At 36.8% G+C, this 27992-nt stretch overlaps 20 protein-coding genes across 20 annotated transcripts; 7 read left to right on the forward strand and 13 right to left on the reverse strand.

Annotated features, from left to right (window-relative positions):
• C9374_013785 (uncharacterized protein) lies at positions 1-493 on the reverse strand (the record flags this gene model as incomplete). The annotated part of the gene is made up of 2 exons (XM_044689699.1): positions 1-189; positions 243-493. Coding segments are annotated over 2 exons (440 nt in total), but the record flags the coding sequence as incomplete, so codon positions are not given.
• Positions 494-682: 189 nt separating this feature from the next.
• On the forward strand, positions 683-2200 carry C9374_013786 (uncharacterized protein; the record flags this gene model as incomplete). The annotated part of the gene is made up of 2 exons (XM_044689700.1): positions 683-854; positions 1035-2200. 2 exons carry the CDS (start codon positions 683-685, stop codon positions 2198-2200), a joined length of 1338 nt encoding a protein of 445 aa, XP_044541694.1.
• Positions 2201-2436: 236 nt separating this feature from the next.
• Positions 2437-2971, reverse strand: C9374_013787 (uncharacterized protein; the record flags this gene model as incomplete). The annotated part of the gene is made up of 2 exons (XM_044689701.1): positions 2437-2892; positions 2969-2971. 2 exons carry the CDS (start codon positions 2969-2971, stop codon positions 2437-2439), a joined length of 459 nt encoding a protein of 152 aa, XP_044541695.1.
• A 69-nt stretch (positions 2972-3040) lies between these two features.
• C9374_013788 (uncharacterized protein) lies at positions 3041-4049 on the forward strand (the record flags this gene model as incomplete). Its single annotated transcript, XM_044689703.1, has 2 exons — positions 3041-3752; positions 3850-4049. The coding sequence occupies 2 exons, from the start codon at positions 3041-3043 to the stop codon at positions 4047-4049; spliced, it is 912 nt and encodes a 303-aa protein (XP_044541696.1).
• Positions 4050-4057: 8 nt separating this feature from the next.
• Positions 4058-5836, reverse strand: C9374_013789 (uncharacterized protein; the record flags this gene model as incomplete). The annotated part of the gene is made up of 1 exon (XM_044689704.1): positions 4058-5836. The coding sequence occupies one exon, from the start codon at positions 5834-5836 to the stop codon at positions 4058-4060; it is 1779 nt and encodes a 592-aa protein (XP_044541697.1).
• Positions 5837-5879: 43 nt separating this feature from the next.
• Positions 5880-6635, reverse strand: C9374_013790 (uncharacterized protein; the record flags this gene model as incomplete). The annotated part of the gene is made up of 1 exon (XM_044689705.1): positions 5880-6635. The coding sequence occupies one exon, from the start codon at positions 6633-6635 to the stop codon at positions 5880-5882; it is 756 nt and encodes a 251-aa protein (XP_044541698.1).
• Positions 6636-6772: 137 nt separating this feature from the next.
• On the reverse strand, positions 6773-8341 carry C9374_013791 (uncharacterized protein; the record flags this gene model as incomplete). Its single annotated transcript, XM_044689706.1, has 1 exon — positions 6773-8341. The coding sequence occupies one exon, from the start codon at positions 8339-8341 to the stop codon at positions 6773-6775; it is 1569 nt and encodes a 522-aa protein (XP_044541699.1).
• A 242-nt stretch (positions 8342-8583) lies between these two features.
• On the forward strand, positions 8584-9417 carry C9374_013792 (uncharacterized protein; the record flags this gene model as incomplete). Its single annotated transcript, XM_044689707.1, has 1 exon — positions 8584-9417. The coding sequence occupies one exon, from the start codon at positions 8584-8586 to the stop codon at positions 9415-9417; it is 834 nt and encodes a 277-aa protein (XP_044541700.1).
• Positions 9418-9507: 90 nt separating this feature from the next.
• C9374_013793 (uncharacterized protein) lies at positions 9508-10500 on the reverse strand (the record flags this gene model as incomplete). The annotated part of the gene is made up of 1 exon (XM_044689708.1): positions 9508-10500. The coding sequence occupies one exon, from the start codon at positions 10498-10500 to the stop codon at positions 9508-9510; it is 993 nt and encodes a 330-aa protein (XP_044541701.1).
• Positions 10501-10769: 269 nt separating this feature from the next.
• C9374_013794 (uncharacterized protein) lies at positions 10770-11639 on the forward strand (the record flags this gene model as incomplete). The annotated part of the gene is made up of 3 exons (XM_044689709.1): positions 10770-11265; positions 11346-11415; positions 11483-11639. The coding sequence occupies 3 exons, from the start codon at positions 10770-10772 to the stop codon at positions 11637-11639; spliced, it is 723 nt and encodes a 240-aa protein (XP_044541702.1).
• A 96-nt stretch (positions 11640-11735) lies between these two features.
• C9374_013795 (uncharacterized protein) lies at positions 11736-12260 on the reverse strand (the record flags this gene model as incomplete). The annotated part of the gene is made up of 1 exon (XM_044689710.1): positions 11736-12260. One exon carries the CDS (start codon positions 12258-12260, stop codon positions 11736-11738), a length of 525 nt encoding a protein of 174 aa, XP_044541703.1.
• An 80-nt stretch (positions 12261-12340) lies between these two features.
• C9374_013796 (uncharacterized protein) lies at positions 12341-13677 on the reverse strand (the record flags this gene model as incomplete). The annotated part of the gene is made up of 2 exons (XM_044689711.1): positions 12341-13027; positions 13117-13677. 2 exons carry the CDS (start codon positions 13675-13677, stop codon positions 12341-12343), a joined length of 1248 nt encoding a protein of 415 aa, XP_044541704.1.
• A 174-nt stretch (positions 13678-13851) lies between these two features.
• C9374_013797 (uncharacterized protein) lies at positions 13852-14865 on the forward strand (the record flags this gene model as incomplete). The annotated part of the gene is made up of 1 exon (XM_044689712.1): positions 13852-14865. The coding sequence occupies one exon, from the start codon at positions 13852-13854 to the stop codon at positions 14863-14865; it is 1014 nt and encodes a 337-aa protein (XP_044541705.1).
• Positions 14866-14979: 114 nt separating this feature from the next.
• On the forward strand, positions 14980-16032 carry C9374_013798 (uncharacterized protein; the record flags this gene model as incomplete). Its single annotated transcript, XM_044689715.1, has 1 exon — positions 14980-16032. One exon carries the CDS (start codon positions 14980-14982, stop codon positions 16030-16032), a length of 1053 nt encoding a protein of 350 aa, XP_044541706.1.
• A 320-nt stretch (positions 16033-16352) lies between these two features.
• C9374_013799 (uncharacterized protein) lies at positions 16353-17093 on the reverse strand (the record flags this gene model as incomplete). Its single annotated transcript, XM_044689716.1, has 1 exon — positions 16353-17093. One exon carries the CDS (start codon positions 17091-17093, stop codon positions 16353-16355), a length of 741 nt encoding a protein of 246 aa, XP_044541707.1.
• A 251-nt stretch (positions 17094-17344) lies between these two features.
• Positions 17345-18187, reverse strand: C9374_013800 (uncharacterized protein; the record flags this gene model as incomplete). Its single annotated transcript, XM_044689717.1, has 1 exon — positions 17345-18187. One exon carries the CDS (start codon positions 18185-18187, stop codon positions 17345-17347), a length of 843 nt encoding a protein of 280 aa, XP_044541708.1.
• Positions 18188-19531: 1344 nt separating this feature from the next.
• On the reverse strand, positions 19532-19894 carry C9374_013801 (uncharacterized protein; the record flags this gene model as incomplete). Its single annotated transcript, XM_044689718.1, has 1 exon — positions 19532-19894. One exon carries the CDS (start codon positions 19892-19894, stop codon positions 19532-19534), a length of 363 nt encoding a protein of 120 aa, XP_044541709.1.
• A 1880-nt stretch (positions 19895-21774) lies between these two features.
• Positions 21775-23415, reverse strand: C9374_013802 (uncharacterized protein; the record flags this gene model as incomplete). The annotated part of the gene is made up of 1 exon (XM_044689719.1): positions 21775-23415. One exon carries the CDS (start codon positions 23413-23415, stop codon positions 21775-21777), a length of 1641 nt encoding a protein of 546 aa, XP_044541710.1.
• A 1899-nt stretch (positions 23416-25314) lies between these two features.
• On the forward strand, positions 25315-27018 carry C9374_013803 (uncharacterized protein; the record flags this gene model as incomplete). Its single annotated transcript, XM_044689720.1, has 2 exons — positions 25315-26098; positions 26201-27018. 2 exons carry the CDS (start codon positions 25315-25317, stop codon positions 27016-27018), a joined length of 1602 nt encoding a protein of 533 aa, XP_044541711.1.
• A 287-nt stretch (positions 27019-27305) lies between these two features.
• On the reverse strand, positions 27306-27978 carry C9374_013804 (uncharacterized protein; the record flags this gene model as incomplete). Its single annotated transcript, XM_044689721.1, has 2 exons — positions 27306-27766; positions 27822-27978. The coding sequence occupies 2 exons, from the start codon at positions 27976-27978 to the stop codon at positions 27306-27308; spliced, it is 618 nt and encodes a 205-aa protein (XP_044541712.1).
• Between the last annotated feature and the right edge of the window lie 14 nt (positions 27979-27992).

Genomic DNA, 27992 nt, shown 5'->3' on the forward strand with positions numbered 1-27992 from the left:
CTAATGGAACTTGAAGACAAAGTAGCTCCAGAGTGAACTCTCTTCTCAGATTGATAGATTGATACAGTATTTGAACTATCTACTACAGCAAAGGTCAATCGATAATCGGTTTCACACATATTCGCAAAAGCCAACAGTGTAATTCTTTTTCCATGTGTAGCATCCATAAATATTGGTTTTGAAATATCACTATTGCAACAAGTTTAGGTTCATTCATGTGTTTGAATTTTTATCAATCATACCTCACACTCTTGCTATTATGATCTACTTTATAAACACTCAAATACACATGATCATTGCCTCCGTATAAGATGAAATTGTAGTGTTGATGATTCTCCACTGTATTATAGGAATAGCATTCTACATTATGAATAATTTCCGTAATAAAATTATGAACATTGTTTTGAATGGCAGTATTAAGACCAGCATTGACGCCATTGTGTAGTGGATGGAAGAATGGTTGCAAATCGCGAAATGATGATGATGAAAGCATTTTTTTCTTTTTTGATTCAGCAGTCATGCAAATAACCATTCATGAGTAGAATGCTGAGTATATCAAGGGCAGGATGGTGAATGGAACATGTGAAACCATAACAACCTCAACACTCGTTGGAAATTCAATGAATTACAATTTAAACGAGAAGAAATGTTTGTTTATTTGTTTTTGAACGTAAAAATAAAAATGAAAAAAGCACTCGCTCCAGTTTCTCGTTTCCTTCAGAACCATCATCAGCGTCTTTCATCATCGCATCAAGGCAATTTTACTCCGTTGATGCAAGCCTGTTATTCTACATCAACCATAACTAGAGATCAAGAGAAGAAGAGTGAGATGAAAAAGGTTACCTTGCTACCAGGTAAGATGATCATTGTGTATTTTAAATCGAGATTGAAAAAATTACGTATTGTATTGATAATAATTTGGATGACTGATACATTTCCTTGTTTGAAAAATACCTCATGATGAATATCAAATAATATTACCTTCAATATATTTCGAACAATGTTTATATGTTATCATCATTTGACTATTATAGGTGATGGTATTGGAGTTGAAATTTGTAGTTGCGTTTGTGAATTGTTCCACTATGCTGGAATTCCAATTCAATGGGATACTCACCTTGTCACTGGTTCATTCTTTGGTGTTGGTTCCGACACTAATTTAAATCCAACAAGAACCATAGTTCCAGAAGATAAAAGACGTCGTGAAATTGAAAACCCTACTGGCGGAACAGCTTACTCATATTTAAGAAAGGAAAAGTGGTCTCAAGTTGATCCAGAAGTTCACTATCCAGATGTACATCAATCCATTATCACTAACAAAGTTGTATTGAAGGGCCCATTTATGACAAGAGATGTCAGCAAGTCAATTGACAGAATGTTGGCTCTAAAATATGGATTGTATGCACACGTTGTTCCTATCAAGATTCCTCAAAATTTACCTGATAGCGTATTCACGCCATTCCGAGGTGTCGACTTGGTGGTCGTTAGAGAAAATACTGAAGGCGAATATTCAGGCCTGGAACATCAAGTACAACCTGGAGTTGTTGAAAGTTTGAAAATTATTACACGTGAAGCATCATTGAAAATTGCAAAATGGGCTTTTGAATATGCTAGACTGTCAAGAAGAAACAAAGTGATTGCTATTCACAAGGCCAATATTATGAAAAAGTCGGATGGTCTTTTCATTGAATGTTGTAAGGAAGTATCAAAGTCATATCCTGATATTGAGTATGGTGAATTAATTATTGACAATGCTGCCATGCAAATGGTCAAGCATCCAAATTCATTCACAAACAGTGTTGTTGTCACGCCAAATCTTTATGGCTCTATTATCAGTAACACTGCTTCTGCTTTGGTGGGTGGACCAGGATGCATTGCCGGATTTAATGCTGCTGATATTGATGATATGAACAGTGTTAGAGTGTTCGAACAAGGTAATAGACACGTTGCTATGGATATTTCTGGTAGATTGATTGCAAATCCAATAGGTCTTATTCTCTCCTCTGTTCAAATGTTAGAATATATGGGAATGAAGAATCATGCTTTAAGAATTAAATATGCTCTCAATGAAACACTCAAGAATGCATCTACCAAGATTTTGACTCCAGATCTTGGTGGCAGTGGTTCCTCCGTGACATTTATTGAGGCCATGATGAAGAACATTCTAAGAGAAGGTGATCCTCGTATTCATGACATGTAAATTCACCATTAAGCTGCAAGAAATAATTGGGTAGCCATCACTTGAGTGTGTTAGTTGAATCTGTGACTCTGTCAAATAAACGATAATTATTATTTAATCTAACTGAATTGCCCTTCAGCTATTCCAGCATGTTTGGTCAGCCAACCAACGTTGTTTTCACTTGGAAGAATTGACATTTTGAAAAAAGAGATCTCCAAACGAGACATTTAGTCTATAAAATTATAAATTATTTGAATTTAATGGGTTTTATGATGTGTTCCTCTTCCTCGGCCTCCCGATGAAGATGACCTAGAGGAATCATTTCTTCCCGAGCCTCTTCCTGCTCCGGAGCTATGACTACGTGTCCTTTGAGGAGCTGATGTTGTAGTAGAAGCTCCGCTGCTTGCAGTAGCGGCAGTACTGGTTTGCTGTTGCTGTTGTTGTTGAGGCTTACTTCTACTCTTCTTTTGTTCCTCTTTTACTTTGTTAATAATTTCATCTAAAATTCGAATATATTTTAATGTGTATCCTCTGATATATACTTTATCCATTTTCCAAAACCTAGTACCATCTCGGCTTGTACACGTAACATCCTCTAAATTCATATTCATAAATTGATCGCAATTTGTGAGTGTTCCGTTAAATGTTTCTCCGTTTTTTAATTCCACCAACATATTGGTCCCAATGGCACCCTTTAAAAGTGTTAATGGTAGCTACATTGATGACATAAATTTTGAAATATTGATATTAACTTGATGATGATCCGATGATGCAAGAACGATCACATACCATTTTTTCAAATTTTGGAAAATGCCATTGAACGCGCACTCGAATCCAAACGTTGGAAAAAATACACAAAAAATGATGAAAATTGCCTTGGCTCAACTTCGTTCAACCAACAACCAGGCCTTTAATTTTTCGGTTTGTGAGAAATTGATCAAGGAGGCTTCTCAGCATCATCAGGCTTCATTGATTTGCTTTCCAGAATGTTTTGCATTTATGGGTAATAATGCAACTGAAACTCTTGCTCATGCTGGCTCACTAGATTCGGAATTATTTAAAAGCTATACAAATTTAGCCAAAAAATATAACATCAATATTAGTTACGGAGGTTGGCATGAAACTTCTCCATTCAATCAAAACAAAATATTTAATTCTCATGTTTTGGTGAATAATCAAGGAGAAATTATAAACATTTACAGAAAAGTTCATCTCTTTGATTTGAATACAGAGATGGTGAAATTGAAAGAATCTGAAATTACCGAGTTTGGACAAGACTTATTAGTGGACGACAATGGATCCATATTCTCTAAAGACTTAATTGTCGGATTGAGCATTTGTTATGATTTACGATTCCCTGAATTGTTTATTTTGCAAAGAAAATTGAGAGATGTTAAAATTGTGTTGATTCCTGCCGCATTCACGAAGCACACCGGCGAGTTAGGCCATTGGAAGACGTTGCTTCAGGCAAGAGCGATTGAAAATCAATGCTTTGTGGTTGCTGCTGCTCAAGTTGGAAGGCATAACTCAAGAAGAGAGTCGTATGGTCATTCGTTAATAATTGACCCATTAGGTAAGGTTATGAAGTATACCAGCATTCATATTTATTATTTTACATGGATTGTTTCACTTGACCGATGTTAAATTTTATCATTCCACTGTTTTCTTAGGTAAAATATTGCTGGATTTGGGCCAACAAGAGCATGTATATGACTTGGAAAAGCAAGAGAGCCAACCTTTTGAGGGACTTTTAGGAATAGTCGACATGTCAACTTGGTCTGCACAACTGTCCAAAGTTAGAGAGGGCATGCCAGTGTTTGAGCATAAGCGAAATGACTTGTATCATCTTGATATTGTCACAAACAAGTAACCTATACTTTACAAAGATATATCTCCCACTTCTACTTGCTGGCTGAGTAACTCTTCATCTAGATATGATGCATGTTGATCATTATCAAGGGTTTCGTCTCCAATACTGCTCTGAATATTGCTATCATTCATTGCTCCAATATTACTAAACTCACCACTGGTTAGGGCTTCCTGAATTTTCAATCGATTTTGAGATTTTGTGTGATCTGTGATTGGTGAGGGAGCAACAATCTTGTCAGAAAAAAGTTTCATTAATTCTTCGGATTTGTACGGTGATACAATTCTAGAAATTGAGTCCTTAAGCTGAATTTCATAATCAACTGTAGCCATTTGTGTTTTGTTGGCTTTTCCGTACAGAGTGATGGTACCTTTTACCAGATTATTAAATCCATCCTTGATCAAATTGGACAGATATATTTCTCCTTGCCCAATTACTTCACAATTGTCAATAGAATGAACAAGAGTTAATTGTACCACAATTGATCCATTTGCTAAGTAGTACAGGAATAGTTGATTATTTTCAAATTCAAAGATTCGTTCAAACATCAACTCATTTGAAACGCCATTGGTCAAGTTTGAAAGTTGTGTCTCGTGTTTGAAAAAGTCAACTGACAAAAAGAAGGGAAGATTTTCCCATTCCTTAAAAAAGTAGGTAAGATTCGGTATAATGTTATATAATCGTACAGTGCACCTATTTTCAGAATGTGGCTCAGTGAATGAAACTCTGATCTCCTTTGGTTGAGGTAAAGCCTCAGATGCGTCCTGTTTTGGCTGAACAACCACAGGAGATGCCTCTCTGGATTTTTCTTTCTCTGATGGAGCTTTTTGAGGCAAAACAACTTGTTCTATGGGTGGTGGCATTTTTGGAGATTCCTCCCTTCGAAACACCTCGGCTGGTTTGATACTGGGTGGCTTGTGTGTTACTTGTTGTTGAGATCCAGTAGATATTAATGTTGGCTTTTCAATGATAATTACCTCAGGCTTGTAGGTACTTTTTACCACATCTATCATGGGCTCTTCATCCTTAATGATCTGTACAGGAGGTCTCCAATCGATTACAGGTGGCTTGTACTCCTTCTTGGGCGGCTCTGGTTGAATAATATTCACTTGTACCGCTTGGTGATAACAGAGCGGTTTTGATACAGCAATGGTTTGAACATCTGCATCTAATATTTGTGTTGTGGTTGTCTGTGTTGGAACACTTCGTTTTTCCTTCTTTTCCATGAGCGACTCCATTTGAGCTTCTTGTATTTTGTACTTTGAAACTATTTTTGTGTACTTGGTGTGTTGTTCCGAAAACTTGTCGTTCCACTGTTTGATTTCCTGCTTTAATTGCTCAATGATAGTCTCATACTTTTTGTTTTGCTTCTTTTCCTTTAACTTCTCCGTATCTAATAATGTATCCTGTAAGTTCTTGTTTACTTTTTTGAGAGACTCAATTTCTTGCCGTAGTTTCTTGTTTTTTTCTTCACTGTCTGATAGTTTTGCAATTTCAATTTGTTGAAGCTGAATTTTGTTTTGCAAGTCTGAATTTCTCTCTCGTTCCTCTTTTAAATCTCGTTCGATTTCAGCCAGCCGGTTAATCAATTCTTTATGGTTGTTCAAAATATATTTAAAATTATTTTCGGTTTGATCGTATTTAGATTGAAGCTGTTTGATCTTGGCATTTTTACTCCTCAGCTCATGTTGAAGTGAAAGCATCTCCATTTCATGCTCTTGCTTTGATTTGAGATCGGAAGTGGCAAGAGCCATCATTGATGAAGGCGGAGGTTGGTTGTTTGAAGGCATTTTTTTTTGTAAAATTTTGGCGGAAAAACTGCTTTAATACCAATCAGTCACTACTGAATAAAACACAATTGTCCATACATAAAAATGGAAGGCATGGATATTTCAACCAATCATTGGTATCATGGGCAGAGCCATTTCTCTTCTCCAAAATGAACTGTTCCATTTCTTTCCATAAGTGCCACTTATCTTTTCCTCTGAAAAACATGAATAATTCTTCTGATTGATTCAATAAAAAGTGATAATTCACAGTGATTCTATCAAATACTGCAAATTGAGTAGTGGTCGTGTGCACCACTTTGAATTCATCACAGAAAATGTCACTATTCTTTGTAGTGGCTGGAAATATGGAACAAGTATGACCATCAGGTCCCATTCCCAAAGTGGATAGAGTAACTCTCTGATTGGGTTGCTTTTCTAATTCACGTTGTAATCTCTCTTGATAATCTTTCACACATTCATCAATGGGTAATTGACTGTTTGGAAATAGGAGAGTAACTTGGTCCTGAGTAACATTGAGAGAATCCAATACTAATTTTTGGTTACTGTCAGCATGGTCCATCGGAACATAACGATCATCCATTAAAAAGAAAATTATATTCTTGTTGGGAAGGAGTGGTTTTAAAAGTTCGGAAAGGATTTTATAGATGGGAATTGGAGTAGAACCACCACTCAAGCCAATCATGGCACGAGAATGTTTGTTGAGTGCATTTTGAATTCTGTCCATGATGGCTTGAGCACATTGTGTATTGAATTCATTTGGGTTGGTCAGTGGGTGATGGCGGTAGGCAAGTTTGGACATTTTTTAAGTGAGTGTGTGAAAATTCATGATATTCGTTCAATTCTTCTTATTTGTTTCTTTTTTATTCTTCAACGTTATTACAATGTAAGAGAGCATATCATCTTGAAGAAATACTTTAAAGAGAGAGGAGTGAGACTTTACAGATAGTGAGCAGCATTGATCGTTCCATTTTGTTTGTACAGTTCATACACCTCTGAAAACTTTCTTGGTGTCCATGCCACGTCTGGCAGGTTTAACAGCTCAAAGGCAACTTCAGGTTTAAGCCTTGTGTGGTAGACGCACTCTCTTAACTTGGCTTGTTTGGCAAGATCTAGTTGGTTCGTATAAATCACTTGTTGACAAATGTCCACAAATGCATCCCGACTTGTTCCAGCATAGGGTCTTAAATGATAGATCAAGTTACTGATCAACAATCGATCAGTTCCTTGTTTGAGAACAAAGCTTGCAGTAAAGGAGAAGGAATCTTTGCTTCCTTGTGGCTTGAAATGAGTACCATGTCCATGAATCGTTAGCATCCAAATAGGTACTTTTTGATTTTGAGAAACGGAATGATAAACGTTGCAATCGACAACCAAATACTGAGTATCCAAATTGTGCTTTGATTTTGGTAAACTTTTGAATGCACCGTCTCTGTCAAGTTTGTTTTTAAAAACTGTTTTGATTAAATATTGAGGGTTTAGATTTGGGTTGCTTGGTTGCAGATTACGTTTCTTCTCGTGAAGCTTTGCGTATTGCGGTTCTAGTAACATGTTATCATCGAGAGAAATGCTAAAAGATCCATGATCGTCAAATAGTGTACTTAGAGCTGGTCTGTTGTCATCGAGGCTATCGAAAAATAGTAATACAAATTTTTCGAGTGCATCACGGTTAATCTCCAGATACACATTGTCAATATTAATAGGAGGAATGATGCTTCCTCGATTCTTAAAAGAGTCAGGAATTAATACAGTGTCAATCACATCTAGAGAAGGGAAATATTGTAGCAATGTGATGACATCTTGTTCACTTGGACGTTCCGAATAACACTTGTTTCCATTTAAATACAGTTGTTTCAAAGACTGCAAACCTGATAAATGTTGAAGATCAGCTACAGTACTAAAATTGTTGTTTGATAGGCATAGACCGGTTAAATTTTGTAAGCCAGTTAACGGCGAAAAGCTAAACAAAGAGCTCAAATTATTATTTCTCAAATCCAACAGATTAACATCTGGATGTTTTTGCACAACTCGTTCGCACAGTTTCCTGTATATCCGAGCTGGATTAAATTCACGTACATTATCAATCAAATATTGATTACTTGCAATATTAGAGAGATCTAGTACTGTGTCTCCGGATTCTGTGGTGGCATATTGTTGCTCTAGATAAGCATCAATAATATCATCTAATTTTGATTTTGTTGGCTGCTGACCATCACCACCAAATTTTGATTTTCCTCCTCGTCCTCTTCCTCCGCGATTGCCTTGATAATTTCCAGATGATGATGATTGAAAATTATTACCATCACCTTGATTAAAGTTTCTATTTGTTCCACCTCTACCTCGGGAGCCTCTGGAACGAAATGAAGTTCCTCCTCTACTAGTACCACCTCGATAATTGGGGTTACCTCCACTACTACTTCCACCACGAAATGAAGAAGCTCCTCCTCGACCTCTTCCTCGTCCACGAGAAAAAGGTTTTGAAGTGGGAGAAGGATAGGGATGAGACATTTTTATTTTTAATATTTTGAATATTCTGTTTCGTTTATACAGGAAGATTTTGGTTGAACCTTTACTGATTTTTCCATGGAATCAATCCATCTCCCCAAAGAGAGCTCTTTCTCACACTCTGAACTTGGTTATGTTCAAAGTTGAAGGTGAACCAACATCAAAGCTGAAATTGAATATTTCATAAAAAACCTCGTTTTACCAACTCGAGCTTGAGTTTCAAGTTCATTTCTCAACCAAAAAAAATGTCCTCAAAGAAAAAAGCCTCTTCCCAACACAAAACAAAAGGATCATCGTCATCATCATTATCGGATCAAGACGACAATGAAACTCAAGTGATTGATATCATTAAATTTCCAAGGACTCCTCATCTCTTTGCTACGAACAAGGATGTTTCTCGTGATGATTTAGTGTTGGACGAACGCGATGTGGCCTCCAGTTTTTATTCAGTGGCTCAAGCTCCGTTCATTACTCTTGAAGAAAAAATTGATGGATCTAATTTGGGAATTTCGCTCGATGTCGAGTCGTATAAATTGAGATGTCAAAATAGATCACACTATGTCACGTGCCAATCGCATTCACAATTTAAAACATTGCAGTCGTGGCTGGATGAACATAGTGGTGAGCTCTATGCTCTCCTTTCTGCAAACAATAATGGATATATTCTTTATGGAGAATGGGTGTATGCAAAACACTCCATTTTGTACGACAAATTACCAGATACTTTTATTGCATTCGATATTTATGACAAACATGCAGAAAAGTTTGTCTCGGTTCAGAAAAGAAATCAGTTATTGAACTTGCATGCTCCCACTTTGTGTGTGATTGAACAAATTCCAAATAATAACGGGGCAAGTCTCACTAAGGAATATCTCATGCACTTGCTGAATACATACAAGTCGCATTACTCCTCTACTGACGAGCCTATTGAAGGAGTCTATATTCGAATCGATGAAGGAGATTATCTAAAAAAACGAGCAAAAGTTGTTCGATCAGATTTTATTCAAGCCATTGATACTCATTGGTCTACAATGGAATTAGTGAAAAATAGAATTGACTTTTCATTAAAAAAGTATTGAGATGAACGGCAAATTGAGATCGTTCAAATGCAAACAGCAAACGATTATTGTGAGTTTTGAAGAACAAATCATGTCAACTACATTCGAATTTTACTTTTCTTTTGTTGTGTATGACTCTAAAGGTTTGCGCAAATTCTTTTTGAATAGTTCATTTCTGTGTGTTAAGGCAGCCTCATAACTGACCTTATCAAAATAGTAGGCATAACCTCTCAAAATAGCTGGTATGACCATCATTCCACCCACAATAGCATCCAACAATGGATAGTTGTAAATATTTACACAAGGGCCAACACCCAATGTTCCACCCACAATTTGCAAATAAGTATCAAAGGATGATGTCACGTAGAATTGAATGGCACTCTTCATCAAATTTCTGACCAGTGAAGATCCTGACTCAACATACGTTTGCAATCCAGATAGACTTGATAATGTAGCACATTCCTTTGGTTTTGTTTCGTTTTCCTTTTTAAAACCCTCTGTGTCAGTATCCACAGGCAATGCCAAATGAATATGAATATTGGTACCTAATAATTCGCTTCTCAATGCTTCAGCGTAACCTTTGATTGCATATTTCGTAGGAGCGTATGATCCGTATCCAACAAATGATGTAATTGAGCATGCACTTCCAACGAAAATAATGTGTGATGATGAATTTCCATCCTTATTGTCATCAAGCATGGAGGGAATAAATTTCTTTGAAACAAGTACGTGACTGAAATAATTTAAATCCATTTGATATTTAAAATCACTCATTGGTTGAAGTGTAGCATAACCTGGTATGGACAATCCTTGATTAATAAATAAATAATCAACTTTTCTTATTAACATTTTCGAGTAGATTTCTTCCAACATGGAATCCACTTGTTTTTCATCACTGACATCGCATGAATAAATGAAAATAGACTGTTTCTCTACGGAATGTGTTTCTAATTCTATTTTAGCTTGTTCTAACTTGTCTCGGTTTCGAGCAACAATAATTAAATTGGCACATCCTTGTTTTAAACATTCAATTGCAATACCGAGACCAATACCTGTTGATCCACCTGTAATTAATACATTCTTTCCTCGCATGGAATGTTTCATTCTTTTTCTTTGAAAGAGAAAATAATGAAGTACATGAAGAGAACCAAGAGCCACAGAGGTATAAAAGAGACCTTGAAGAATTACTAACAGAATCATCTTGTTCCGAGAGAAGTGTGAGCACTGATTTTTACAAAATAAATAATGTTAAAATATAAATTTGATGGTGAAAGACCGGTCGAGTAAAAAACTGATGTCAAGGATCAAGATGATGGAGTTCAACAGTAACAACAGAAAGGTGATGATGGGGCAATTTTTTCAAATTTAAAAAAATGCGAAGCAACAAAGATCAGCATCAACAAGCACACGAATCAACAACGAGTCTAGAAAATAATAATAATCATGGATCAACAACAACAACGGAATTCAAACCAACACATGAAGCTGTAAAGAAAACCTCTGTAACCCGATATGTTCTGTATTTTATCGTTTATTCGGTGATCTTTTGGGTTGTGTACTGTGTGTACTTGTACAAGACGGATGCAGCTTTTAAACAAAGTTTTGTAAGGTGGTATTTGAAAACATTCCATCATAAAAAATCTGAAACAATTACAGAAGCTTCATTGATACCACCAGCGTCGCATTGTGTTGATTTTGCAACTTATGGAGCCAAGTTGCCTTTCAAAAAGAGTGGAGGCAAGTCCAGTACTGATTATTTTGTGTTCACTGAGGAGGATTTGGCTCACTATAACGGAGTGGGTGAGAATAAGAAGTTGCCATTGCTTTTGGCAATTGCTGGAAGAGTTTATGATGTTAGTGAAGGCAAAGGTTAGTTTTAAGAGACATTGAGATTTTATTAACTCCAATATTTTGTTGATCTAAAACAATCGAATATGTTCTTATGTTAGATTACTATGGGCCTGGAGGTGGATATAGCTTCTTTTCAGGTAGAGATGGAACTAGATCATTTGTGACAGGGTATGTTATCATGCCTTTATGATTTCTCACATTTTGAACTAATATTATTTCACTTTTTTTCACACAGATGCTTTGATGAAAAGAAAGAAGAATGCACCAGTGAACAATCTAAATATTCTGATTTTACTGAAGAAAAGCTTCAATCGATTAAAGATTGGATTAAATTCTATGATGAACATGAAAAATACAAGTTTGTAGGATTTGTTGAGGTGAAAAACAAGTAAAATCTCGAATTATTCAATAATAAATTATTTACTGTGTCGTTTGAAAGTGGCTCATGTGACAATAGTTTCCAGTTGTGTAGCTGTGACGATCAATGTTTAATGTTGTTCATATGTTGTTGATTCCACACCATTTCTATTGCTGCTGTGCTCTTGCTCTCCGGCCGGGCTTGATAAAAATATTAAAGAGGGATTTTGTTGATGATTATTCACATTGTGCTGTATAATTTCAACTGTCTTTCTTAATTCTTTAATGTTGTGATACAAGTTTCTCATCTGTTTCAACTCTTGATTCAAATCATTTAATCGATTCATGAATGATTCCATACTATCAATCGATTCGTGGACATCTGTACAAAATTTATCCACGGTATTTCTATATAATTCAATGTGTTGTAGAGTTATTGCGCTTTTAGCATACATGGAGGTTTGAAGAGATCCGAGTAAATGATTGAAACTTTCAGATAATAAATTGGCTCTATTTTCTAAGAGTTGCAGAGTTTTAGGATTGAGAAGATCGCTTCTGGTATTATTGAATGGTGGTTGAGATATTTGTTCCGATTCTTGTGATGATGACACCGCCGAAGAAGCATCAGAGGTCGGCACAGTTTCTTGATTTTGCATTTTTTACAAAGAATTTTTGTTTAATATTTTGTCATGTTTATTGTTGTTTGTGATCAGTGTGTGAGATTCGTTGAACCGGCTCAATTTTGTTTATCCACCACGTTTTTTAACATGTCTTTCAACTCGTTGGTGTAGTTGGCATTGACACATTCAATGTCATTGGTCATGAATGCTTTGAGGGTGACAAATGTTCGTTCTTCTTTTTGCTCCGTGCTGGTTGCAGTTGAGGTTGTGGTTGTCGGGGTGTTTGAACCTATTCCAGTCCACTTGGTACTTTCGTTGTGGATCAAGGAGCCAACACACGTTTGATTTTTGGCTGTGGCACAGTTGTCATCTTCGTTTTCATTGGGATGGCTTGTTTGTGATGAATGTTTCTGGTAGAACTTGAACTTTTCACATTCTCTAAAACGAATATCCAACAATAGAATATAACGATCCTCATTTGTAAAGTTATAGGCCTCATGTGTAATGTAGTCATCAAATGCAAACACAACGCCCTCTTTCCAGCAATGTCTAATATTTCCTACACGAATGGCACATCCATGATGATTACTGGTTGGCACTCTCAATCCCATATGCACTCTCAAACAATGATTACTATATCCACAATAACCTTTGTGAGGAGCAATGTAACAAGACGAGGATAAGCAGCTAAATCCAGCAGTGGTGATATGTACATTGTACTCCTTGTTTAATTTGGAGAGTAATTGAACTGATTTTGGGCATTTTGAAGGTTCGTTGGTTAAATCTCGTCCAAATGCAAAGCCCTTGTGTTCAGACAACATGTTCGAAATGAAATTATTAATTCACAAGTGAAAAATTTTGAGCATTTCAGCATGAAAATGATGTAACTTACCAATGGATAAACCTTCCATTTTCCTTTTGTTTTACATATAGTCTCTGGCCATGCCTGGAAATCTTGTTCTCCTTCTTTCAATAAATTATCCAATTCATCTCGTATGATTTGAAAATTATTTTCCAAAGCATCAAAAAACAATCCAATATTGGAGTATTCTTCTCTATTGAATGGATCGTTTCTATAATAGAAACATTTCTTTCCCATATCATCCATTCCTAACCAATCCCAATATGCTCCTCTATTTGTGTTATAAACTTTTTTCATGGTTTCATCACTTTCATGTAAATTGGCAGAAGTAATGATTTCATTTCCGCAGGATGATCGGAAACAACATTTGCAATCATTGCCATCATACCAGTCATGATGAATTTCTGTTAGTTTTTTGATTTTCTTTTGAATGACGGTTTGATCGGTAATGGGATTGTTGTCCGGATTGTTTTTCTTTTCGTGTTCTGTTGGTTCATTCAGTAGGTCCGTTTGGCTACTTTTAGAGGAATTTTGATGATCATTATTTAGTGTCTCATGATCATTGTGGTGTGGTTGTTCTTGGGTGGACATTTCCCAATGATGGCGAGAGTGTTGATTGTGCAATTTTTTACAAAGGTTGAGTGTGAGAGCTTGTCAAAAAAGGCAAAATTCGACGTCATCAAAATGCATTGACTGACGTTGAATCTTTTACACAGCTGAAAAACCAGATTTCAAAGCGCCTTTCGAACGATAAACCGCCAAAAAATGAGTGAACAAACCGTTACATATTTTGAAATCGATGGAAATTCTTTTGTCGTGTACAGCGATCTTTGTGTTGTTCAAACAAGCCTTGCTTCCTCGTCAGGAGGGTCGTTCACACATGTGGCAGGAGGAATAACGCCCATCACCACTTCACTCTCTTCCGATATTCCATCTACCTTGTACCATACGAACAACACCATCACTAACAACCATTCAATATCATCTAAAAAGATTATCAAACTAACCATCTCGGATGGAGAGAATATTTACTACAATCATCATAGCATTTCCTATGCGGGACAAGCATCATCCGGAGAAGAGTTTAACATGCTCCAAATTGTACACACCTCCATCATGAAACAAGACAATTCCAAATTCAAATATCGAGTCAATTATATGAGTAATGGAAATCTCAATTTCATCATTAGTATGATTGTGAATCCATCTGGTGATTACATCATCTCCAATATTGAATTGAAAAAGTCATCTAACACTAAGGCAGGTCACATTTCATTATTTCGATATCTCATCATTAGTAAGGAAAATGATGAAAAAACCATTAACAAGCTCAGTAAACAAGCCAAACACTATAATGAATGTATTGAACAATCAAAACTCGTCGTTGAAGAAAAAGAGAGGATGGAAAAAGAATTGTATGGTCAATTCTTAATATTAATCAATTCAAAGAAGAAGATTATTCAAAAGTTTCATGAAGCCAAGAAACAATCAGACGAGTTGCTCGACAAGGAAAAGGAAAAGAATAAGATCCTTACCGATGAAAAGAAGCAACTTCAACAACAAATTGAGCAATTGAAACAACAATTACAAGCTGCCAAATCAGCTGCAAAGAACTCGAATAACATGTTATTTCGAGGAAGGCTTGTGGATTCACCTCAACTCTCACCTTCATGTTCTGCCCAGGCTCTTGTAGAAGGCTATCAGACACCAAGAAAACCCTCACGAAATGCCAAATGTGTGGATGCTGAGGATTTATTGGACGACTTGACCTTTGAATAAAGACTAACCATGAAACACAAATAATTTCCGAACTCTATCCAGACTTTAGCCCTCTTGGTTGAACTGGAACACGTCGTTGCTCCGGGCTGAATATTTTATTAAATATTAAAAAAAATGAGCCGAACGATTGCATCATCAGTTTCCAAGTCGACCCTTGTTTCATCATCATCGGGAGGGTCATCCAGTGCACCCATAGAATTTCCAATCATACGAAAAGAATGTCTAGGAGATGGAAAGTTTATAAAAATGCGTAGATACACTCTCGGAGCTGAATGTAAATTATGTGGAAAAGTATACACATCCTTTTCATGGAAAAAAAATCCAAAAGACGTCAATTATCAACGAACAGTGATATGTCCTGTTTGTGCAATTACAAAAAATTTATGTCAAGTCTCAGTCGTTGATTTAGATTATGATATTCCTGCCTACGTACGGGATTCACAATACTCTCTCACGGATCATCAATCATCGGTGGAAGGCAATACAGCAAGTGCCTTTAGTGGACAAAAAAGTTCAGTAACCAATGTATATTTTGCTTCACAGGCTGAAAAATTGTTAAGCGAAGGAGGAACCAATAGACATTTATTAAGAAATGAATTGGCAAATAGAAATGTTTTGAATGAATTGAGAGATGAAGAGGGTCTTGATGAAATGGCAAGTTCTAATACCAGCACTTCCAACAGCAATGGAAGTTTAGGACTAACATCAGCACTAGGATCTGAAGTGACCATTGACACAACCACGTCATCTCTCATTGATTTAAGAACGATTCAAATTGGTTCAGTCAATAACAATGTTGTTGAAACTTCAGAGGATTATATTGATGAAAAGACCCTACTAGAATTTATCGCCATTTATGCAACAACAGGACAGAATACAAGAGGTGTTGGTACTGTCGATCTGAGCGACTTGATTGAAAAGTGTAGCCATGTACCTAGTCACCATTGTTACTTGATCACTTTTGTTCATCAAGGTGACGCCGAGTTATGCATGCAAAAGCTAGGTAAAAAGAATGGTGGAAAATTCAAGTTAAACGGACAAACATTGACGATTAAATGGGCAAGAAAGAAGAAGAGATTTGAGCCATATGAACCAACATCAACCTTACAAAAATCCTCAACGACTCAACCATTATCATTGTCAATCATTGGTGTGAATGATGAGTAGTAAAGTGGCAATATTATCTTGGCACCTATGTATCAAGATACTATCAAGAAAAGATAATACCTTGTCACACTTGTTTAATCTTGATAACCTGAATTTTAATCTGAGTGTGGTCTGAGACTCAGATTAGCTCAGCATGACGCCAAAAGTGAAAACTGACAAGAAAATGATGGGTGATTATCAAAAAATAATTTATGAAATAATAATATTTTCAAAATGTAGATTGTTAAAACAAGATTGTTAACACAAGAGTTCTGTACATAATCTCTCTCATCCACATGATGTGTATTGCTGTTGTTGATACACATCCATTTTATGCTTGCTTATTGGTCCGAGGATGGTGAATAGGCGCTTCCTCCTCCCATGGCCGATAAATTCGTATCGACACTACTGCTATCAACCCCCGATGACTTGCCAAGCAGATCAGCAATAACTCCTTTGAGTGGTTCGAGTTCCTTCTTATCAATCAAATCAAATTCGTTCACAAAACACATGAAATGTTTAAAAGCAGTATTTAAATGTCTATCCAAGTTCAATTGTTTGGCATCCTTGTAGTGATTGTAATACATGTGAGCATAGACTCTAAACATTCTCTTAAATATAGTCTTTACAATGGTCAAGAAGGATTTTGGAAATTTGGTTGGATCACTTGGAAATGCATTCTCATCATTGACAAGTTGACAAATCCAGTCCATCAACAAGGAAACATAATCGGGAGCAGATACTTTGGTAGCTTTCTTGTAATCCTTACCATCCATCCATTGATATTCATATTTATCACCTGCACACATGACAGGACATGTATCTCTTGTACAATATTCACCCAAACTACCATACAATAAATTTGTTGTATTATAGAAATCAACCGTGTTGATGGCCAACCATTCATTTAAATTTTCGTCTTCGGGTAACTTGACTGCTGCTGTTAGATCACCACTTCCGAGAGTTTCCTTCTTGTATTTGTGGAGTGTGTGTTGAGAGGAACCTTTGATGAATTTATGTTTGGGACGGAAGGTCTTGTTGGGATTGAGTGCTTGTTTGAGATTTTCAACAATGTTGGACATTTTTTTTGGGTGTGTACACCAAGATCCGTTGGGTGCACAATAACGAATCTTCTTCATTATTACGAAACAACCCGTGAACTATAAAATTATTGGTTGTTTGTACGGAAGGATTAAACGTTGAGGTATTCGTAATAATGGATATGTTCAATTCGTAAGATCCAATTGTTGATAAATTTTTAAACTTGACTGGGTGCCTGGTTGTGGATGGATGAGGAAACACCTTATTGTACAAAAAAACGATCCATGAATGTTTATACACTCCATTGCCAAGGTGCTAAGGAATGATTATGATAGGAAATGATTGAAGTGGTTTGGGCAGTGCTATTACTAGTTCCATTCCTGCTCATACCACGTCGAACATTGGCTCTCAAATAAGGATTAATCAAGATGAGTTGTTTTAAAATTCGTTTCAATAAGGTTACAGGATCGTCGACGATCAAATATGTATTCATGAAAGAGAAGAAATGATGAAGGAGCATGGAAAGCCAATGACTCCAAGTTGGACGTGATTGGTTGTTGATATTATTGGAATCATTGGATGATGACAAGGAGGAGATAATGGGTGGAGGGAGTGGTGGAGGAGATTGGTCTGAATTAGGGTGGTGAAGAAGGTCATTGGTGGAACTAGTACCTGACATGAAGGTGTGAGTCGAATGGTTTTGGATGGGATTGGTTGCGTCTGAATCATGCAATATTGGATGGGATTTGGGATTCATGGAATGATGGTCCTCCGAAAAAGCGACGACACGACCAAGAGGATCGGGAATGGATGATATAGGAGTTTGAAACTGTAAAGTGGTCATGTCCTTGGGTTTTTCGCGAAATTGAAATGAATCATTGGGAATGTTTTTGGTGGAGGATGGTGTTGTCGTTGTCGTCGTTGTGTTGGGTAATTGTCGAGTCATGGAATGAATTTGATAATTCCTTGTGGAGTGATACACATTTGTCATGATCACCATGGGTAATGGATGGTCATTGATTGATGATTCCAAAGAGTTGATGATGGGCAGATCGAGTCGTCGGGTTGGCCTTCTCGTGTCGCGGGATTCATCGTGGAAGGAGGTGATGAACGCTGGTTGATGTTGTGAAGGCATTTTCTTTTGTGTGTTCATAAATTGGTCTTTGAATTCTTTGCAAAGAAGACTTTTATTTCTTTGGAAAGATTCAAAACAATTGGAAACACTCCAAAATATATATGTCCAATAACTGGTACCTTAATGTTCTCTAACTATCCTTGTTATGAATTTACACGGACGAATATTGGGTTCTTCTTTCACACTTGATTTTAGCACTCCAAATTTAATGTCCAATAATTGGTACATTGAAATTCATCAAAATTTCTTTCCTTGTAATCCATTCACACGCACGAGTATTGTGTTCTTTTATCAACCCACTTCAAAAATCATCATCCTCTCAGCTGGGGGTTTTTCGTTCTGTTTTATTTCTCATGAATTTTTAAGTGTTGGCTTGACTCCAGTCAATCTAGAAAAATTCCTAGCTCTGTTTTGGAATGGTAATAACAACAGTGTTTCAGTATGTTGGATGGTGATTTGGAGGTCGATTGGATTGAAATTGCTAAATTGTTCCAACATACTGAAACTGAAAAAACCTTGCTTCCACAATTTGAAAGAGAATTCAAGTTGAAATTGCTTCCCTCCCTTATAAGTTACCTCCCCTTATCAGCAATTTGCAATTAAAATTTCAATGTTTATTATGTATGATTTCATGATGAAATAACTGTAATGACAATAATTTGTAAGTTGGTCAAATTCGATTTTGGCATCTGGGTTGGGAATGAAAAAATTCGATTTTGGCATCTGTGAAATATAAAAATTCGATTTTGGCATCTGTGGTGAAATATAAAAAATTCGATTTTGGCATCTGTGAAATATAAAAAATTCGATTTTGGCATCTGTGGGGTTTGAACCCACGAACCCATACGGGATTAGATCTTAAGTCTAACGCTTTTGACCACTCAGCCAAGATGCCATGTGATCATGTTACTCAATAAACGTTGATATGGATCACATTGCACATCTCTTCCTTGCTCAAAACCAGTCGCGCATTCTTTTCCAAGTTAACCATTTGATGACAGCAAGCACACAAACACTGATACAACTCGAGTGGCTGCTTTCCAGTGCAAGAGTATATTCGTTCACACTTTGGGAAATATGCTCTCTATCCTCAAGCTCGAGAATGTGTGTAGCAAAATTTCATACAATGATCATTATTAGACATTGCGGAGGACGTCCCATCGAGTGTGTGGAACAACATTTCAAAGAGGCAAATTGTTTTCCCATGTGAACGAGTAACATTTCTGACAAGCTGTTGTGCCCAATTCTGGATCACACACTTCCAAAGGTACCGATGGATGACTTGGACACATGACTCCTTCTTCCTTAACCTTGTGATACTTTTGCCTCTCCCTCTCGTTGTGTTTACGTAAACACTGTCAGACGTCTGGGACGAAGAAAGGTTGTTCGAATGAAACCATTATCATCGAACAGGGTCTCTGAATCCATCTCATCACCATAATCGAGAATATTGGTGGAACTGTTGCTGGAACTGTTGCTGGAACTGGCAGAAGAACTTCCTTGGTCGACCAAGAGAACATCTTTATCATTAAGGAACTCCTTATCAGCACTGGTCAATGCAACATTATCCATGACATGACCACACTCGGAACACTTGCCTTCCTCGACCAACTTGGCTCTTCTCGTGTTGGTACTTTTACGTGCCTTTTCTCTCTTTTCAAAAGTATCCTTTTGTTGATTCACTGCATTGTTCACGAGAGAGCACATCTTCTTTCGATTCGAGAGAGACTTGAAGAATGTGTTGGGTCCTCCACCCTATTGCACCTCCTTTTCGAGATGGGTAATATTAGCAGCCCTCAATTTACCAACAAATTTCTTGAGGATGAGCAGATATGTATAGAGTTGTTCCATCTTCTCAAGAGATGCTTTTTCAATAAGGCGATCTTGTTTGGGCGGATATTGAAATCCGTAAGGAGATCGGGCAAGAACTTGTCAATATATATTGTTCCTGTGTGGCCCAGCATTTTAGCTCTTTGTAGATCAAGAGCCTCAGAACCTTTCTGATTCCTTCTTTGAGAAGTGTTCCTCTGTTGTTGAGGAGTACTTGTCTTGTTTGGAGGAGTACTCGTCTTGTTTGGAAGAGTCCTTGACTTGGTGAAGAGTGGTCTCGATGAAAACCATGAACTCATGAAGAAGTACAATAGTATTCCTCGTGTTTCACAATATCGCTTGGCCTCTCACTTGTGTGCAGCTTTTGGTATTCCATTACATAAATGACTGGTTGTTGTTGTACGGCAGATGAAGACTGAACCTGACCAGATGATTTTACCGAAGGTTTGGGTCAATGGATGAGGATGAAGAAAGAGGACGAATTGGGTCTGTGCATGGAAGTTTCTAAGTTTTCAACGGGCTGTCCTACTTCCTTCTTTTGCATGCTGATGCTGCTCGCCTTAGTTGGAGCAGTGGATTTCTTCGTCATAGATGGTCATGACAAAGTATAGTTGTATGGTCGTGTTTGTGAAAGTAAAACACGAATTTTATTTTGAGTACCATCATGTAGGCCTAACTAAGATCTCTTCGATGGGTATCATTATTGTAACTGTTTCCGTATCCTCTGAGAAGCTGGCCGAAGGAGTGATATTATTCCATCGTTGCATAAATTCATCAGCGCTTATAATGAGACTTCTTAGTACCTCTTCTTCGTCGTCTTCTATACTGTCCTCGTACACCTCATCTTCAAACGAATATTTATCTTCGACATGATCACCTGCTCGCCCACTGTATAATTCCATCGTTGATTGAACTTTGTCAGATGCCACGTCAATTTCGTGATCTTTTTTTATTTATTGCTACAGGTTGCACAGCGAGAGTTGCAAACAATGCATGTTTGCATGATTCAAGATTGGAATAGAGAGTTGCATAATGATTCAACCTTACTGATCCTCTTTAGGAACAAGTTGGGATGATGCAATAGAACGTCAATGAGTATTCAAAAAACGGGTAAAAGGAATAAAACGTTGCAAATCACGTGTTTAACATCAATTTCCACACCATACACGAGTGAAACATCAATTTCCAACTTGATACATGCTATTGATTTACTGGAATTTTTTACTCATGTTGGAATTTGTTTTGCTTGTTTTCGGTGAAACTTCGTAGAAATTTAAGATCGTATTGAACAACTCTCTTCTTCAATGTGTGTATTGTTGAGCCGCACAAGACTTATCTTGTGAGGGAACGAGCAACAAATTCTGATAAAGCCCACATCACTCAATCAAAAGGCCAGCAAAAGCAAAGTGATCTCTGAGGACCTTCTTGTGTCTCTTAACACGAATTTGTGACACCTATTCGATAAATTTTGATTTTTTACTTCTTTTATGATGATTACATCGTTTTCATGATGATTTCTTATGTTTTGTGATGTTGTTTGAGATTTCACTAAAATCTTATCAAATTCTTGGAAAGTCAAAAAACAACCAAAACGCAAAAAAACGCACAAAACGCGAAAATTCAGGTTGTATTGCATTCGTCCAAGTAGCGAGAGCAATTAGAATTGACTTTATTTCAACTTCCGTGACGAGTTGGTAATCACCAAGACACTGTCAACACATTATGAAACCCTCGACACTTCGTGAACCATTAATGTGCTAAAAAGATATTTTAAAATGTTGCATGAGTGCAATAATTTTCAAAGCTTCGTCATAGGTTGGAACAGTATCTGTGAAAATGACATTAATAACTTCTTTCAAAGCTTCTTTTTCCAATGTCGTTAGTCCATCTGGATCCATTCTCAACATGTCTTGAATAATTGGAACACAATCCATATAATTTCCATACATTGTACTTGTCAATATAGTGTCACAACAAGCAATGAGGTGGGATTTTGCATCTTGTTGTTTTTTCTTCAATTGTTCCATCGTGTATGTTCTGTAAACATTCATAATGTTTGGAATTTTACTCTTCCTGGAATAGAACACTATTAAATTTCCGTCACATGCCTTGTAATAGGTTGAGGAATCTTGTTTGCTCTTTCCAGTCTCCATAAATATATCTCCATGTTTGACACAACGTTTCACCTCAATTTCCTCAATTTCTCTCAACTTCATTGATCTCAAAGCCAAATCGTCGTATAACAATTCAATTAAGGATGTCTCAGTAGAGGATAATCCTGTCACGGCGCTGACAGTGTCATCATCATTGTCTTCTTCAGAAACAAATAGACCATTTTCAAGTCGATAAGTAGATCTGGTATTGCTAATTTCCAAAATTCTTCTTCTGCACACCTTACGGACACCAAAAAACACCATTCTATTCTCATCCGTACTGTTGTTGAAAAACTTGAAACCCATATTGTTATAATACTCAATAATATCAATAAGCTCTTGCATTTCTTTGTTGATGGGAGTAGTATCGGTATCTGTCAGATCTGTATGAACAGAATCATTCGAGTCCACATGATCGCTCAAACACAAAGCAATGTTATAGGCAACAGCAGGAATGTTTCTTTCAGTTCTCTTTTCACAAGAGTTATTCGAGTTGACAATAAATTGGAACAACTCAAAGTAGAACATGGCAAGAGAAGCATTTGGAGAGTATCTAATCACCGAATTGAATGATCGGAATAAATTGGTGACATCACTTTGATTTTGCCAATCATAGATTTTCATGTCAAATAAATAAACAAACAAAATCAAAGCCATTTCTGCATTGACATAGGATCCATAATTTGCATCAGAGTAAATGCAACGTTTCATGGTGGAAGAATGAGGTACAATGTTTTGAGAAAGTAGCAAGATGACATGTCTTAATTTGGTATTAGCATTGAGTGCATACTTGACCAATTTATAACCTCTTTCAACATTTGACAGCTGGTTGATGATTTCCTTATGCATGGCAGAGTTGGATGATAGATCATTCTCATCTTCTGGCGACAACTTCTTGAATGGTTGCATTGAATTCATCACTTTAACGAAATAGTCATTGGTTTGAGAGGAAACCAAGCTCTCAATATTGTCCTCTTTGACATGTGACATCTGTTGCATCGTCTCATTCTCAGAAATACTTGGCGATGGTTCGGAAGAAGAAGCAGCTGAAGTTGGAACATGTACAGCTTCATCATGTGATGATTCATTTACGACAAGTGGTTCAATAGATAATTCACGAGAATTTCTTTGAGAAATTAAAAGATTTGCCAATCTTCCTTGTAATTCTTTCACTCTGCCGTTGTATGGAGCAATTCTGATTCTGATCAAACGCTTGACATGCTCCTCGTCATCAGAGGGCAACATTTTTTTTGTTTTAGAATTCACCTGTCCATTCCAACTTGTCACCTGCAAAAAATCGAGGAGCAGACACAAGGTTGTTCAAGGTACAGAGATAATAGTTTCGTGAGAGTCCTTTGATCATACGCCCCTCACCACATCTTGTTGATGCCAATGTGAAATTTCATGTTCTTATCGTCTGGTTTGTTCATCATGGAATTGCCACTCTCTCTAACTTAATAGTCTCTCAATAGTTTGATGAAAGAAACTCATCAAGGTAATGTAATCGCAAGATCACAGCCCATTTTTGGGTGTAGCAAGTACGAGTATTGAATAAGATAATAAACATGAGAAGGTTTGGATTATTAATAAACTTTAAGCGAGTATTTACAATTTTTTGATTGCCCTTGTCGAAGGCCTAGACAAATCCGCAGCCAGAACCCACGCAGGGGCACCGGATCCACAGACCAAAGACTGTCGTTTGTTAAATTGTTTGTCTTCAACGATAATTGATTATGGAGATGGTCTTTTTGCTGTTGGTTTTCTTCGGGCCGGAACAAGGCATCCTTATGTAAAGTGTCCTTGGGACAAATTCAATGCTGATGAAATAATGCTGGATCAATGCTTGATGAGTGGTATTGGCTGTCTCTAGGCCCTTGTCATATTTAGTTTATTCTTCAAAACTTCAGATGTTACATTAAAATTTTAACCTGGTTGATTACTCTCTTCAAATAATCCAACACACTTTCCGTATAATCATCTACTGATGTATTACAAGAGGGTAGGATATGACTACTTTGAATCGAAAAAGCAATCGCAATCTCTTCTGCCTTTTCCTTTGATGAAATTTGTTTATCCAATCTTTGTATCATTGTCTGGTACTTGTTGCAGAATATCTTGAACAAGGTTTGCATTTTGGAGGAAGCGGCTATCACCTTCAAAGGAACTGATCATTAACTTGACAACAACGGCATGTAACGCTGTTGTTTTATCTTCTAAATAGTCAAAATCAACCTCGTTCAGTTCATTGCTATCTTGTATTTCATCTTCTAGGTTGGAAAGATGGTTCTTGAGGTTTCTGTTTTCGTTCTCGAGGTTTGAAATAGTGATTTTGTGGCCTCTATTTTCTTCTTGCAACACTAGCACAGTGTTCTCAGGGCTTGAAACCGTTTGTTTAAGATTTTTCATCTCATTCAACATTTGACTAATATCTAGAGTACAATCCTCCACCTCTAATAAGAATTTGGAATTTACAAGGTTGTAAATTTTAAACCTTGAATTTTTCAAAGCATTCCAAGCCTTCCGTTCACCAAATGATCATCAACACTCTTTGGATTAAGAATATTAACTGTATTAACATTTCGATCTGTTATAAAAAATCAACCAGTTCTTCTTGAAGCGAATACGTCTCCCTGCCCAACTCCTCAATAATAGTTTCCAATGTTTCACATGTAACTTTTCTTTGCTTGAGAGGACTAAAATTTTCTCTTTCAATTTTACATTACACAGTTGTAACACGAGCAAGTATATGAATGTTGCTAAAAAGAACACAAATCACCAGCTCAAGGATACTAAAAAGGATTTTTCTTTTGTCCTCACCAGAAAAAAAGCCGCACAACAATTCCAAAGAAACCACCGAGGTGTCATGAATTCGTTTCTTCACTCGGAGTTGCATACCATTGAATTATCAACAGTTTGAAGTTGTAAAGCAATCAATTTGGAACAATACTTGCATGAAAGCATTTGTAGGTGCTTTTTTGAAACACAACATCAATAGCCACTTGATGAAAAAACAATAAGCTCATTCGTTATAATCAACATCATCATTCTCTAACGCTTCACGATAAACACCTCCATTACTGATTTACATTCAGTAATTTCCTGATGATTCAGCAGAACGCCACACCTATTTAGTTTTTATCAACCATGAACGTGGCTCCGAACGAACCAAGACCTACTTTCGAATATTATTCCGGCAAGTCATCTTCACATGTAGAGGATCATCATCAACAAGAACATATTGGCTCAGATCATAAAGAAGAATTCGCCATCAATTCAGAATTAATTGAAATGGCTGAAATTCAAGATTCTTTGAAATTGGGCGAAACTACAGCTGAAGAAATCGAGCAAAGAAACGAAGCATCATTCCTAAATTGGGATTGCTTCAAGTCCAACGTACTCGCTCATGTCTTGATTTGGTGTAACTTGGCCATGTTTTCAGTCTTCTTGATTGTAACACCTTACTCGATGAAACTTTGGCACCCTCTAATATTTGCCTTTGTACGATGTTGTATTATTGTGTTGTCCTTATTTCCAATGATGCTCCTCGTGGATAGACACTATACTTTCAGGAGTGAAAAGTACATCGTGAAACGAGCACGAAGATTCAGAATCAAGCACACAAATATTTATGCAAGCCGCTATTTGGGGTGGATTTATAGCGTCTTTTATGATGAAAAGTCCTTATTCATGTCTTATATCATTAGAAGAATACCTGATGCAAAGAAGGCAAAGCAGCTTGCTTTTTGTGGAACTTTGGTGGTTCTGAATCAAGTCTTATTTGTTGCTGGACTCTATTTAACCAATTCCACCATCACAGGTGTTATTCAACCGGTGGTACCAGTCATTGTTTGTTCCTTATCCATGATGATGGGAAAAGAAACCAAGTCCTTTCTCAAATTTATTGGAGTTCTTATTGCTGTAGGTGGAGGTACGTAGGTAGATTTTGAAACATATTTCAGAAAAATCTTAATACTATACTTACGTTATATTCATTGACAACAAACACGTGATGAACACACAATACACTCAGCAATGTCAATGCTGCTAGTTTCGGCATTAAGCAAGAGTGCATCCCCTACTCAACAACTTGAGCCCGATACCAATTCCAATTCATCGCCACTTGAAAGACTTCCTTACTACTACATCCTTTTACATGATGCAACCAAAGGAATTAATTTCTCGTTTTTATTAGGCCTACTTTGTTTGTTGGGCAATACCTTTAGTTATGCTATTTATTTAATATTTCAGAGGAGTTTGCTTATTGCTGGGACACCACCTACGACTGTCACATTTTGGTCGTTCTTCTTTGGGTTAGTCACATCATTCCTTTGTGCCTCGTATGCTTTCCCCTCATTTTCATTAAGGAAAGTAGATACAATGTCTATATTGGGAGTTCTTTACGCAGCAATTCCTTATGGTAGCCTTCAATTTGTCATTACATCTTATGCTTCAAAACTAACTGCTCCCACCATTGTATCTATATATTCGACTGTCTCTCCTTTGGTTGCAACCACAGTTGGAGTGTTCTATTTTAAAGAAATACCATCTCCTCTCGTGTTAGTTGGAGCAGCTTTCATTTTGGTTGGAGTGTTTGTTGTGATTGGAGCTCGATATCGAGAAACTAAATTGGAACGGGCCAAGTTGGCGTCAATAGATACTGCAGAAGAGTCTGTACAAGATGACAACGATGGTACATTGCCATTCCATTTACTAGAACAAAAACAATCAACAACATCGTTGTCTTCTACAACAAAGATTTCAGAGGAAATTAATTGCTCTCCTTCCACACTTTCAGAAAGCGTTGACTGTGAGTCTTCCTCTGAAACCTCATTGGAAGGAAAAGTGTGAGAAACGGTATTTCTATTTGCTTGAAGCATATGTTGCCAATCTAGCTCAGAACAAAGCTCCTTTCAAGACTAAAACGTAAGCAGCTCAAGTTGCTTCAAGTTATAAGTGTCCACTTATAGCTTGAAGCAACTTGAACATCCTTTGGAATATATTGATTGAAATAGATTCCAAGTTTTGGAACTACTACAAGTGTGTATCTATTAGTAAGGTATAAACCTCGAAGGCGATCTCAAATCTCTCATTTTCAATTGTTCTCGACATTTTCTTTGACTCATTTCAAGTGAAGACTAATTCAGTACTATAGAAATATCACTCAACGAAGGAATGCATTTAACACCATCTCCGCAACAACTGTCTTCAGATGGCAGAATTGCGTCTCTTAAATTGTCAAACATGTACTTCAAAGATCTTGCTTTTGGTGATACTTTAACTTTCATCCATTGGTGATTGTTATCGCATTTCATCAAGATTGAAAACATTTTCGAGTCATGTGAAATGGATGAATTATAGTGCCCACATGCTAAACATTGTCTCAAAATTGGTTCTCTAACAGGAAGTGAAGGACGAACTAGTTGTTTGTAAAAGTTAATTTCTGCAATTCCACACCTTGAACATAGGAGAAACTCTGCAATCAATTGTTCCAAAACATCTTCGATCATTTCTACCGTGTATCTTCCTGTCAGAAAGGATTGATTTTTCTTGATGCCACTACACGCACCAATTTTCATTCCTAAATATTTCATCACCACTTTTACATCCAGTGCATGAAACCCAAAATTATTCATAACTGAATTTCTATTTACCTTGATCGGGAATGTTCAATGCGGAGGCAATCTCTGACATGTTTGTGAGCACTGTTTTAACACCATTACCATTCGACTGAATTTTAATGGTCACTTGTGGTCGCTTGTATGCCCAGTAAATTTCATTGTTTTTCGGAATGTTGACAAACACCTTCATCTTGTCTGTTTATT

This window comes from Naegleria lovaniensis, assembly GCF_003324165.1.
Source record: "Naegleria lovaniensis strain ATCC 30569 chromosome Unknown tig075, whole genome shotgun sequence".
Taxonomy (NCBI): Eukaryota; Heterolobosea; class Eutetramitea; order Acrasida; family Naegleriidae; genus Naegleria; species Naegleria lovaniensis.